The sequence below is a fragment of the Rana temporaria genome, chromosome 2 (assembly GCF_905171775.1).
Source record: "Rana temporaria chromosome 2, aRanTem1.1, whole genome shotgun sequence".
NCBI lineage: Eukaryota > Metazoa > Chordata > Amphibia > Anura > Ranidae > Rana > Rana temporaria.
In genome coordinates this window covers 506,505,887-506,520,547 of record NC_053490.1, presented here as the reverse complement: position 1 = coordinate 506,520,547, position 14,661 = coordinate 506,505,887, and the positions used below count along the sequence as shown (strand labels likewise).

Below are 14,661 nucleotides of genomic sequence, written 5' to 3'. Positions count from 1 at the left end.
GAGCGTACTGCGCATGCTCTGTCGGGTAAATTACCCGACGTGCATTGCGCTAAATGACGTCGCACCAACGTCATTTGCTTAGACGTTAACGTAAATGGCGTCCAGCGCCATTCACGGACGTCTTACGCAAACAAAATTTTTTTAAATTTCGACGCGGGAACGACGGCCATACTTAACATTGGTTGCCCCTCATAATAGCAGGGGCAACTTTACACGTCGTAAAGGCTACGGAAACAACGTAAATTGTCTGCGTCGAGCGTGCGTACGTTCGGGAATCGTCGTAATTTGCTAATTTACATAAGCAACGGGGAAAACGACGTCCGCGACACCTAGCGGCGGGAAACAAAATTGCATTTTAGATCTGACAGCGTAAGAGCCTTACGCCTGTCAGATCTAATGGGTATCTATGCGTAACTGATTCTTATGCCGCATACAGACGGTCGTTTTTTGTGATGAAAAAAAACGAAGTTTTATATCATGAAATAAAACGACGTTTTTGAAATATCATTTTCAAAAACGATGTTGCCTACACACCATCGTTTTTTCACAATGCTCTAGCAAAGCGAGGTTACGTTTCACCACTTTTTTCCATTGAAGCTCGCTTCATAACTAGCTTCTGGGCATGCGCGGGTTTAAAAACGTCGTTTTAAACGTCGTTTTTTGCTACACACGGTCAATTTCTGTGAAACAAAAACGACGTTTTGAAAAACGACACAAAAAATTCGAGCATGTTCGAATTTTTTTTTGGTCGTTTTTTAGAAGACATAAAACGACGTTTTGCCCACACACGATCATTTTAAATGACGTTTTTTAAAACGTCGTTTTTTTTCATCACAAAAAACGACCGTCTGTATGCGGCATAAGAATCAGTTGCATAGATACACGGGGCCAGATGAGGAGTTACGACAGCGCAAATGGTGTTGCGCCGTCGTAACGCCTTTGAGAATCTGGGCCAAAGTGTTCATTTATAACTAAAGGATAGTAAACTGTGTTGGAAACGTGGAAAGCTTTAATACCACTTTAAAGGTAGCCATACACGCTTCAATAAATGATCAATTCATTTTCTGATAAGAATAATTGATCTAAAGCCAAAAACCTATTAGATCAATATGCCACATGAAGGAAAATGGATTTTGATTGACCGTTACAATGCAAGCGTTAACTACGATTATATGTCATTGATCGCATCTTTATTTTCACTATAAAATCTTATAATCTGATGGTTCAAAATATGATCACATTCAATAAACAAAAGTATCTCAGTGCTGCCAACCAATTTAGAAGGGAAGTTATGGCTATTCAATATTTTTTGCAGATTTGAATGTTTTGATTGAATAACAGATTGATTAAATAAAACGAATGAAGCATGCATGGCCACCATAGGAGCTGAGTGCATTTCTGGCAGATCGGCCATTGTTTTGTGTACATGTACAGGCAGGGCCGTTTTTTAACACAGGGCAAAGGGGGAAGCTGCCCCGGGCCCAGTCACTGTGGTGGGACCCAAAGCAGCTTCCCCTTGAGCCCCTGCACTGCCTGCAAATAGTTGATAAGTGGATTTGGGAGGCCCCAAGAAAATGTTTGCCCAGGGTCCAAACAATATTAATGACGTGTAGAGGAATAAAACATGAGAAAAATTGCAAGCATTGCAGAGATATACGGCATACGTGGTTTGCTTTGCCAATAAAAATACTTTTTAACCACTTAAGGACTGCCTCCTGCACATATACGTCGGCAGAATGGCACGGCTGGGCACATGTACGTCCTCTTTAAGCGCCCGCGACCTGGTCCGAAGCTCCGTGACCACGGGACCCGCGGACCCGATCGCCGCTGGAGTCCCGCGATCGGTCCCCGGAGCTGAAGAACGGGGATAGCCGTGTGTAAACACAGCTTCCCCGTTCTTCACTGTGGCGCCGTCATTGATCATGTCATCCCTTTTATAGGGGAACACAATCAATGACGTCACACCTACAGCCACACCCCCCTACAGTTAGAAACACAAATGAGGTCACACTTAACCCCTTCAGCGCCCCCTAGTGGTCAACTCCCAAACTGCAATTGGCATTTTCACAGTAAACAATGCATTTTTTGCTGTGAAAATGACAATGGTCCCAAAAATTGTCCGAAGTGTCCGCCATAATGTCGCAGTCATGAAAAAAAACGCTGATCGCCGCCATTAGTAGTAAAAAATAATAATTTATAAAAATGCAATAAAACTATCCCCTATTTTGTAAAAACTATAAATTTTGTGCAAACCAATCAATAAACGCTTATTGCGATTTTTTTTTTCCAAAAATATGTAGAAGAATACATATCGGCCTAAACTGAGGAAAAACAATTGTTTTTTTATATATTTTTGGGGGATATTTATTACAGCAAAAAGTAAAAAATATTGAATTTCTTTCAAAATTGTCGCTCTATTTTTGTTTATAGCGCAAAAAATAAAAACCGCAGAGGTGATCAAATACCACCAAAAGAAAGCTCTATTTGTGGGAAAAAGGGACGTCAATTTTGTTTGGAAGCCACGTCGAACGACCGCGCAATTGTCTGTTAAAGCGACGCAGTGCCGAATCGCAAAAACTGGCCCGGTCCTTTAGCTGCCTAAAGGTGTGGGTCTTAAGTGGTCAAAGCTGAAATCCATTCCAGTCTAAACTGTTTTTCTATGATGAAATGATGAAGGGTTAGAAAGGCTAGCAAGTTTTTGTTAGTGCATCCTTACAGGGAAGATTGATTCCCACTTTCTATCACTTTGATAGTTATCACAAAGACGGGAAGTAATGGGGGGGGGGGGGGAAATGGTTAAGGGTTGGAATGTCTGTCAGGTTTTTATTGCCAATTTACATGGAAAGCCAACAAACCGCACAGATCAACCTCAAATTTTTTTTTGAGGTTCCATTTTAAAATGCAGAATTGTTCAGTGCAAAAATATACCAGAAGCATTCCTCCCAACGTTTTGAGATAGGAACAAGGGACGCCTTTTAGCAAAATAATGTAGGCATAGGACACACACCCCTGCCACGCCCCTTAACCACTTAAGACCCGGACCAAAATGCAGCTAAAGGACCCGGCCAGTTTTTGCGATTCGACACTGCGTCGCTTTAACTGACAATTGCACGGTCGTGCGACATGGCTCCCAAACAAAATTGGCGTCCTTTTTTCCCCACAAATAGAGCTTTCTTTTGGTGGTATTTAATCACCTCTGCAGTTTTTTATTTTATAAACAAAAATAGAGCGACAATTTTGAAAAAAAATCAATATTTTTTACTTTTTGCTATAATAAATATCCCCCAAAAATAAATAAAACATTATTTTTTTCCCTCAGTTTAGGCCGATACGTATTCTTCTACCTATTTTTGGTAAAAAAAAATTGCAATAAGCGTTTATCGGTTGGTTTGCGCAGAATTTATAGCGTTTACAAAAAAGGGGATAGTTTTATTGGATTTTTATAGAAAACATTTTTTTTACTACTAATGGCGGCGATTTTTTTCGTGCCTAAAATTAGGCTTCATCTGACCGACGTAACTTTCCTACGCCAGCGTATCGTGGGCGCATATTTACGCTGGCCGCAAGTGGCGCTCCCATTTATTTCCTATTCAAATATGGAAATGAGGGAGATACGGTGATTCACGAACGTACTTGCGCCCGGCGCATAATATACGCGGTTTGCGTAAGTCGTACGTCCGGCGTAAAGTTATTCCCCATATATGAGGCGCAACTCATGCTAAGGTATGGACCAGGGAACACAGCCGTCTTATTTTACGTCGTTTACGTAGTACGTGAAAAGGGCTGGGCGTAGGTTACGTTCACGTCGTAGGCAGTGATCCGTCGTATCTTAGGGAGTAGTTCTGACGTGATTCTGAGCATGCGCACTGGGATGCATCCACGGGACGGCGCATGCGCCGTTAGTTTTAAGTACTTGTCTGGCACTCGGCCCAGCATTTGCATGGGGTCACACCTCATTAGCATGGCTCACGCCCACTTCCACCTACGACGGCTTATGCCGAGGGAACCCAGCGCAGTTTGGGAGGCATGTGCTTTGTGAATTCGGTGCTTGCCTCTCTGCGCTACGTCGGCGTAGCGTATATTAGATACGCTATGCCGGCATAAATATGCGCCAATGTATGTGAATCCGGGCCTATATATTTTTTTTTCAAAATTGTTGATCTTTTTTTGTTTATAGCGCAAAAGCAAAAACTGCAGAGGTGATCAAATACCACCAAAAGCTCTATTTGTGGGAAAAAAGGACATCAATTTTATTTGGGTACAGCGTCGCACGACCGCGCAATTGTCAGTTAAATGTATGTGTTGACCAGATTGGGTTACATAAAGCAACAAGACAGTGTACATTATTCTTGCACATTAGTAACAAGTCCTACCTTGACAAACAGGGATATGTCGTGTTCCTGGGGTAGGTCGTTGCTCTCCAGGGGAGTTTCTGGGCCACTCGAAGGACTAGTTCCATTTTCCCTAATCACATCGCCCACGGCTGTGTCTTGTCCGGGATCAGGACCGTCTGGCTGGGCCTCCTTTTCTGGAAGAACCGGTGTTGGGGTTTCCTCGGTTCCAGGAGCCTCCCCTAAAGGAGCTTCTTCCAGTCCTTGTGCCACTTCAGCCTCTTCTGTTATGACAATGTTGTCCTGTTCTGGGGGGCTCTCTGCTGGTACTGTGGTGTCCAATGTATTATCAGGTCCATCAAGTGGGACATCTCCCATGGTTCCTGGTTCCTCTGCATCTCCTGCCTGGAGGACCAGATCTGTTTTTTCCTCTTCGCTGGCCACTTGGGATTCTTCCTCATTAGTCACACTTTCCATAACTTCCTGATCTCCTGTAACAGTTCCTGTCTCTTCTGTATTTGTATCAGTTTCTACCCGTTCTGTAGGTTCTTCCTCAGCCTCCTGCTGCTCCTCATCTTTATTTCCTCCCTCTGCATCTTCAACCTTCTGTTCCTTCTCTTCTTCTTGTTCTTCGTCACTACTGGATGTCCCTTCACTGCTCTCACTGCTTTCTTCCTCTTCTTCTTTGGCTTTTTGTACTGCACCACTGTCCTCAGCACTGACATTCCCAGCACCAGTGTCACCATGGTCAGATTCGGCAGGTTCCTCCATAATTTCTAACTCTACCTGAGCCAGACTTACAATGTCCTGAATCTCAGCTGTACCTCCCTCTATAGCCACAGATGTGCCCGCTTCACCCTGTTCTGCCCTGGGGTTCAGCCCCTCATCCTTTGTGGGGGTCACAACCTCCTCCTTTGGCCCTGCATCCTCCTCTAATGTTGGGGTCACTGCTTCCTCTACTGTGGGGATCACAGATTCCCCTTCTGTGGGGGTTACAGCCTCCTCTACTGTTGGGGTCACAGCTTCCTCTACTATGGGGGTCCCAGCTTTCACTACTGTGGGAGCCACTGCTTCCTCTATTATGGGAATCACAGATTCCCCTTCTGCGGGGGTTACAGCCTCCTCCACTATGGGGGTTACAGCCTGTCCCTTCTCTGATGCACCTTCCTCCACTGTGGGGGAAAACACTTCTTCTACTGTGGTATTCTCGTTTTCCACTGCACCTTTCTCAGCAGGGCTCACACTCTCTTCTGCTGCCCCTGCACCCTCCACTGCAGGGGACACACTCTCCTCTGTTACCCCAGCACCTTCCACTGTGGGGGCCACACTCTCCTCTGGTCTGGAACCCTCTGCTGGAGTAATGACACTTTCATCTATTGCCTCTGCACCCTCCACTATGGATGTCACAGTCTCCTCTGCTCTTGCATCCTCCACTGTGGTGGTCACACTCACCGCTGTTGCCCCTGCACTCTCCCCTATGGGTGTCATACTCTCCCCTGCACCCTCCTCTGTGGTAATCACACTAACTTCTGTTGCCCCTGCGCTCTCCACTGTGGGAGTCACACTGTCCTCTGCCCCTGCACCTTCTTCTGTGGTTGTAACACTCTCCTCTATTGCCCCTGCATCCTCCACTGTGGGGGTCACACTCTCCTCTCCTACGGCACCCTCCCCTGCGGGGGTCACACTCTCCTCTGCCCCTGAACCTTCAACTGAACAGGCTAGACTCTCCTCTCCCATGGCACCCTCTGCTGGGGTTAAACTCTCCTCAGTTGCTCCTGCACCCTCTACTGAAAGAGTCACACTCTCCACTGCACCCTCTACTGAAAGAGTCACACTCTCCACTGCACCCTCCACGGGTGGGATCACACTCTGCTCTGTCCCTACAACCTCCACTGCGGGGGTGACACTCTCCTCTGTCCCTGTATTCTCCACTGCGGGGGTCATACATTCCTCTGTTCCTACACCATCAACTGCAGGGGTCACAAACTCCTTTGCCCCTGCACCTTCCGCTGCAGGGGTCACAATCTCCTCTGCACCCTCCACTGCAGGGGTCACACTCTCCTCTGCACCCTGCACTGCGGGGGTCACACTCTCCTCTGCCCCTCCACGTTCCGCTGCAGGGGTCACACTCTCCTCTGCCCTTGCACCCTCCACTGCGGGGGTCACACTCTCCTCTGCCCCTCCACCTTCCACTGCGGGGGTCACACTCTCCTCTGCCCCTCCACCTTCCACTGCGGGGGTCACACTCTCCTCTGCCCCTCCACCTTCCACTGCGGGGGTCACACTCTCCTCTGCCCCTCCACCTTCCACTGCGGGGGTCACACTCTCCTCTGCCCCTGCACCCTCCACTGCGGGGGTCACACTCTCCTCTGCCCCTCCACCTTCCACTGCGGGGGTCACACTCTCCTCTGCCCCTCCACCTTCCGCTGCAGGGGTCACACTCTTCTCTGCCCCTGCACCCTCCACTGCGGGGGTCACACTCTCCTCTGCCCCTCCACCTTCCGCTGCAGGGGTCACACTCTTCTCTGCCCCTGCACCCTCCACTGCAGGGGTCACACTCTTCTCTGCCCCTGCACCCTCCACTGCGGGGGTCACACTCTCCTCTGCCCCTGCACCCTCCACTGCCTGGGTTACACTCTCTTCTCCCCCTACACCCGCACCTGTGGTGGTCTCCTCTGTCCCAGCCTGTAGTTCTGCACCCTCAGTTTCTGGTCTGCTGACAATAGAACTGAGTGCTTCCCCTCCATTCAGCTGGCATGCACCTGTGTCATTGCTCCCTATGATCACCTCTGCCACCTGACCTTTCTCTGCCTTCACTCCCTTTACCCCAGTCTGCTCTGCCAGTGCCGGCTGCTCACCTGCTGCTGCCTCTGCCATGCTTGTCCTGGGCCGCTCTCAGTCTAGTGGTGCCAGTGATCAGTGGGTGCAGTGGGCCAGCTGTCAGCCTCCCTTGGCTTCCTCTGTGACTATGGTGACCTGGATCAGTGCAGGATTAGTGCAGCCAGCACTGTGTTCACAAATCCTCTAATAGTGTGAAGCTATGAGCGTCCCACTCCCCAAGCCTCCCTCCTCCCCACACCCTCCCACTGGCACCACAAGGCTCCGGGTCCCAAGAAGAATTACCTCTCACCTCTGCATTCTGCAGGTCACATTGCACTCATTAAAGGAAAGCTGCATGCATGGAGAATGCAGACTAGTAACTGAGTAGAATGATCATCAGATGACTCGGAACAAGAATTCAGATTAGGATCTTATTTGTTATTGTTGTCTGTGTCCCTGTTGGGTAAATTCTCTCTACTTGTCCCGGTGAACATTATTAAGTGACAGCAAATCCAAAACTTTACACTTGTCATCGGAACAGGAAAAGAAGGGAAATCAGCCTATGGGGACACTTGTTTCCGGTGACAACTGTCTAAGGCTAGGTTTAAATGGGCAGTAAAAACAGATGGTTAATGTTGTGTCTTTACCATCCACCAGCCGGCCGCTTTCAATTAAACAGGACGGCTGCTCATGCCGCAGCCATGATGCTTAGCTACGCAATGCGGCAATTTAAAGTGGTGCTCCAGCCCCTCCCCCAACCAAAAAAAATACTGTAGCTGCTGACTTTTAATATTAGGATACTCACCTATCCAGGGATCCCGCGGTGTCGGCACCCCAACCGATTTTCCGATCAGCTTTCGGGGTGCTGCGGCCGCCATTCGGGGTGAAGGAAATCGTGAGTTAAGCCTTTCAGCTTTCAGCCATTTCCCTACTGCGTATGCGCAAAGCGCGCTGCACTTTCTAACTGGCCCGACGGTGGAGGAGGGAGGAGCCTAGCCGAACTTCCTGCGGCCAGGTCCCCCAAAAGTGTGGAAGGGTACCTGTCAATGACAGGTACCTGCTCCCCCCGGACAGGTGACAAATGTACGGGAGGGGGGGGGAGGGAGCAAACAAGCGGAATGTCTCTTTTTGGGTGGAGCTCTGCTTTAATTTGGTTGGTGTCACCTGTCAAACATGTCTGTTAAAGTGGAATTCCACCCAGGAAAACAACATTTGCCCAAAAATCGTAAAGAAAAAAAAAAAAAAACCTGAAAAAAAAATGTATACTCACCCGAAATACCTGTTGCTATGCGGAAGTTCATAATCTGCCTCTTCCGTAGCCGCGGTCTGTCTTCTTCTTCAGCTTCTCCTAGTGAATGGGGCGCGCTGCTTTCTGGGAACTGTGTGTGTTCTCAGAGAGCAGCCGCCCATTCACAAGTCGGCGCGAGACTCGCGCATGCAAAGTAGGAAATGGGCAGTGAAGCCGTAAGGCTTTACTGCCTGTTTCCCCTAGTGTTAATGGCGGTGCGGGACCTGCATCAGTCGTGGGATCGGCATCGGGGGGGGCCATCAGCGCGGGCAAGTAGGACAGGTAAGTGTCCTTATTAAAAGTCAGCAGCTACACTGTTAGTAGCTGCTGACTTTAAAAAAAAAAATTTGCGGGTGGAATCCCGCTTTAAAGTCAATAGGACTGTGCCGCAGCCACAGATCAAGCGCATGGCTCGCAGTTGTTCCAGTGATGGAACTACCAGGGTTGCAAGGTTACACTTGCGACTGGACCCTGGCATTAAACCATTGTGGAGGGGGCAATGACGGCAAGAAGGGGGCCTGCTGTAGAAGATGTGAAAGAGTAGCTCTGCTGCGACCCCAAAGTCTTGCGACTTCCTCAAATCTTGCTTGTGACTTGCTTTTGATGCCCTTGCAACTTGCTTGCGATTTTTGTGATTTTAGGTGTTACCAAACCCAGGACCCTGCATTTACTATATCTGGTCTCCTACAGAACACAGAAATGCAATCATTTTTTATAAATATAAACAGCTAAATACCCTTTCTCATCAGCAGTATATAGCAGTCCTGTGACTTCTATCGGTGTCTGGTTAAAGCTTGTAGGAGGAGTTTTCATTCTTCTCTGACTGTCCTATAAGGCTGCACGACTACTGACCCTCTGTTTGGACAGTGCTGATTGGCCCTGTTATGATCAAATGCACCCTCCCAAGAAAAAGAAAAAAAAACTCTCTAGCAATACACACCAAACTGAGCATGTGCAGCGTGTCCTCAAGGCTCTGGACTGTCAGCAGATGGATTGGGGACTGTGGAAGAAAGGGAGGATCAGAGAAGACAGGCTCGAACAGCCTTTGCACACAATGCGCAGGACTACCCCTTTGATTCCACAGCGAGTATAACAAGCATGTTTTACTGCATATACAGACTGATTTTACTGTTGTGGGTTTTAGTAACACTTTAACATTGCAGTCTATGGGCCAGATTCACATAGAGATACGACGGTGTATCTCCTGATACGCCGTCGTATCTCTGACTTAGGCCCGTCGTATCTATGCGGCTGATTCATAGAATCAGTTACGCATAGATATGCCTAAGATCCGACAGGTGTAACTGTGTTACACCGTCGGATCTTAACTGCATTTTAAAAATGGCCGCGGGGGGGGGGCGTTCTCGCTGATTTACATTCAGAAATATGTAAATCAGCGAGATACGGCAATTCACGAACGTACGCGGACCCGACGCAGTGTTGTTACGACGTTTCCGTAGCGGTTTTCCCGGCGTATACTTACCCCTGCTTCTATGAGGCGCAGCCAATGTTAAGTATAGCCGTCGTTCCCGCGTCGATTTTGAATTTTTTTTACGTCGTTTGCGTAATTCGTTCTCGAATACGGATGGACGTCATTTACGTAAGCGTCGAAACCACTGACGTCCTAGCGACGTCAGTGGGAGCAATGCACGCCGGGAAATTTCGCGGACGGCACATGCTCCTTTAAATCGGCGCGGGAACGCGCCTGATTTAAATAGTAAACTCCCTCTAGCTGCGGAATTTGAATTCCGCTGGGGGATTTACGATCCGCCGCCGCAAGTTTGGAGGTAAGTGTGTTGTGAATTACCCACTTGCCTCTCAAACTTTCGACAGCGGATCTTAAATCACATAGATCACGCAGATCTAAAGATCCGCTGATCTATCTGAATCTAGCCCCAAGACACTCAAATTCCACCAAAGTCTTATCATGGGGTTAACTGGGCGGCACAGTGGTGTAGTGGATAGCACTTTCACCTAGCAGTAAAAAGGGACGCAGGTTCAAATCCCAACCAGGATACTACCTGCCTGGAGTTTGCATGTTCTCCCTGTGCCTGTGTAGGTTTCCTCCAACACCCCAAAGACATGCTGGTAGGTTAATTGGCTCCTGTCTAATATTGGCCCTAGTATGTGTATGTATGAATGTGTGTTAGGGACCTTAGAGTGTAAGCTCCTTGAGGGCAGGGACTGATGGGAATGTACAATGTATATGTAAAGCGGTTAATGAACATGTGTTACCGCAGTTTTCCCAGCAGGCTGGTATGTACCTGTGAAGTCCTGCACAGCATACAGAATCCAATTCAGCCATTGGGAGGCAAATAAAATCTGAATACGCACTCACTGGAATAACAGGGAAGAAAGATTTTACTAATGTAATACATAACAAATGTAGAAATCAAATGTGAGTTAATTATTATGCTATTATCAGTGTATCAAATGTTTCCATTGTAATTCAATGCTCTGTAAACTGTATTCTGCTAGAGGCGTGTACGGTTTACCCACTCAACCCAAAAACCTGAGATTTCATCATTTTATGCTATCAGCATTACCAGTCTTTTGTAAATTCTAATTAGCGTCAATGGACATTGCATTCCAAATTGTAAACATCAAGGCCTGTTTCACACAGGCTTCAGCCTATATAAGAGCAGTGTGAACAGCAAGCTTTGGCAGAGAATTTGCAGAGCTTTTAGCAAGCTTTGTTGAAGCTTTTAAAGTACCATTCAGCTCCAGTTTGTATATATTGAGCACAGGTCCTAATAGGTGTGCTGATCGTCACTTTAAACAAGCTGCAAGCTTGTTGAAAGCCTGCTATCAGCTTGCTTACGGTAAAGTGGCAATCAACACTGTCATTAGGATCTTCTGTGTTCAACATATACAAAGAAGAGCCTCATTTTCTAATGCAACATCTTTAGTGGGAGGAATAGTGCCCCAATTGTTGGTGTAAGTGGGAGGAATAGTGTCCCATTATTGGTATCAGTGGGAGGAATAGTACCCCATCACTGGTGCCAGTTGGTAGTAGTGTGGCCATCATTGGTATTAGTGGGATAGTGCTCCATTGTTGGTGTCACTGGCCCAGATTCAGGTAGGGGCGCGCACTGATACGGCGACGCAGCGTATCGTTTTTACGCTACGCCTCCGTAAATTACTGGAGCTGCGCTTCATTCACAAAGCATTTGCTACGTAATTTGCGGCGGCGTTTCGTAAAAGGGGCCGGCGTTAGCGCGCGTAATTTAAATGATCCCGTAGGGGGCGTGGATCATTTAAATTAGGCGCGTTCCCGCACCGAACATACTGCGCATGCTCCGTCGGGAAAATTTCCCGACGTGCATTGCGGTAAATGACGTCGCAAGGACGTCATTGGCTTTGACGTGAACATAAATGGCGTCCAGCGCCATTCACGAACGAGTTACGCAAACGACGCAAAATTTGAAAATCGCGACGCGGGAACGACGTCCATACTTACCATTGGCTGCGCATCCTAATAGCAGGAGCAGCCTTACGGCGAAAACGACGTATGCAAACGACGTAAAAAATGAGCGCCGGCTGCGCGTACGTTTGTGAATCGGCGTTAGTATGCAATTTGCATACTCTACGCTGACAACTACGGGTGCGCCACCTAGCGGCCAGCGTCAGAATGCACCCTAAGATACGACGGCATAAGAGACTTATGCCAGTGGTATCTTAGGCTACAGTCGGCGTATCTAGCTTTCTGAATACAGAAAGTAGATACGCCGACGCTACTTAGCAATTACGCTGCGTATCTATTGATACGCAGGCGTAATTGCTTGCTGAATCTACCCCAGTGGCTGGAATCTTGCCCCCATTGTTGGTGTCAGTTGGAGGAATAGTGTCCCATCATTGGTATCAGTGGGAGGAATAGTGTCCCATCATTGGTATCGGTGGGAGGAATAGTACCCCATCACTGGTGCCAGTTGGTGGCAGTGTGGCCATCATTGGTATTAGTGGGTGTGACAGACTCGGATCCTCTTATGTCTAAAATCATCCTATGTCCACTAGGGGCATAGGATGACTGAGAAATGATATCTTCGACTACCTGAGATGGGATTATTATGTAATTATTATCCACAATATATTCCAGGATATCTGTAAATAACTATTTACTGGTTGTTGATTCTGAACTCAACAGGTTAATTGTAAGAGTGACTCATTGATACTGTTAGATGCTAATGCCATCACCTCCAGCCATCTGTCTGTTCTCTGTGCTAATTGACCCTGCTATTGTGTAACGATGTCCTGTGTTTACACTTATGATAATGTGTATTGTATAGCAGGTGATTGCAGAGACGGGACTTCTACTCTGAAAGGTCATATCTCGGAGTCACTTCATCTGGGTAAATGATTAGTTAATTAGCTCATGTTAAATTTATGTTCTGGTTACCTCCTCTTTAAACTGTATATAAGGTTGCATTCTTGGTTCTATTAAACACTCCATGATTAGCACACAAACAAGTCTCGTCTCGTTGTGTTTTGAGGGCAGCTGGGATATCTGATATCTATATCCAGACTGATAGGAAGCGGTATATGACGGAAGCACTCAAGCGGAGTGTGGGACGTTCCGTTACAGTGGGATAGTGCTCCATTGTTGGGGTCAGTGGGAAGAATAGTTCCCCATAATTGGTGTCAGTGGAAGGAATAGTACCCCATCAATGGTGTCAGTTGGTGGAGATGTGCCCATCATTGGTATCAGTGGGATAGTGCTCCATTGTTGGTGTCAGTGGCTAGAATCATGCCCCATTGTTGGTGTCAGTGGCTAGAATTATGCCCCCATTGTTGGTGTCAGTTGGAGGAATAGTGCCCCAATGGCTGGATAAAGGCAAGCAAAGAGCATTGGCCCTCAGGTTGCATTTCGGAGACCACTTCTCTAACCTCAAAGACAACACACACATGCTATAGCGGCACAGGTCTCCCATACTCTCTTTTCCCCTCTAACTATTTTTATCAATTTCCCACTTTCTATTCTAACGCCTTTATTCCTTTTTTCACTAGATTCCTCTACCAAAGCGAGAAACTATTAGTTCATGCGTGTAAAGACCACATGACCCTGACCAATGGACTGATCATGCCTGTATTAAAAACTACAGAGACGCTATTCTTGTACAATGCAGATTATTAGGATAACCACCAATCACTACATACCAAACATTCTATTACTCAATAATTCCATACCATCAAATCTGACATAACCCTAAGTCTTTTAGCTTGGATCATACAGTACCATGAGTCCGTTAGTTCCAGACAACAAATTAACCAATGCACACTTCACAGTTCGGGGTGAACACTAGTGTTGCTCACGAATATTCGTATTGCGAATATTCGGCTCGAATATGGCATATTCGAGTATTCGCGATATATTTCGAATTTCGCGGTGAATATTCGCGATTCCGAATATTCGCATTTTTTCAATTTTATTTTTAAAACAGATCACATCCTATCGACGTCTAAAAGCATTGCTGGTATGATTAGAGACCCTGGGCCGAGTAGCTAAGCTGAGGCGATCCTTTTATGTTGCCGAATTAAAAAAAAAAAAATTGAGAATTTTCGCTAATGCGAATGCGAAAATGATTGTGAATTTTCGATAACTGTGGTAGGAGAACTCTGATTGTCTCTGATGCAAAAGGGGGGGGGGCTTTGTGTATGTTTCTGTTATGAATATTTGTATGTTTGATATTATTATTTTTTGTAAGAAGGAAAAAATTGCGCATACCTTAAAAAAAGGGGAGAATACAGCAGCAACTCAAAAATGTTATACAACATAAATTAATACAAGACAGAAAATGGAGTCGCTCTACAAGAATAAAAAATATGTCTAGTGACAAGACATGTGGGCAAATTATAAAATAAGCAAGCGCAAATAACTTGTGAAATACACAGTGAAACAAATATATAAAGAAATATAGTCCCAATAATAGAAAAATAATCTTTCATAAAAATGTCTTTGATATGTGAAGTGAAAAAAAGTCCAAAGCATGCAGCATGAACGTGTTCAATCTTCAAGGTGTTTGATTGACAAACGGCTGTGACAGATGGATAGAGTAAAGAATCACCACCAATGCAAAACACTTTTTATTTTCTATTGTAAAATATCAAGAATATTCTGAGCCAATCAGAGTGCTCCTTCTGCATTTGCCGAATATTCGCAATTATTTTGTATTGTAAAATATCAAGAATATTCTGAGCCAATCAGAGTGCTCCTTCCGCATTTGC

The 14,661-nt window shown here is 46.4% G+C and overlaps 1 protein-coding gene across 1 annotated transcript in view; it reads right to left on the bottom strand.

The window, feature by feature from the left end:
* Window positions 1-6,071, bottom strand: part of CLIC6 (chloride intracellular channel 6) — a 68,550-nt gene extending 62,479 nt beyond the window's left edge. Inside the window, exon 1 of the mRNA XM_040338941.1 lies at window positions 4,374-6,071. Within this exon, the coding sequence (XP_040194875.1) occupies window positions 4,374-6,068 (1,695 nt within the window). The 5' untranslated portion in view covers window positions 6,069-6,071. The remainder of the gene's footprint in view (window positions 1-4,373) is intronic.
* Window positions 6,072-14,661: the final 8,590 nt, after the last annotated feature.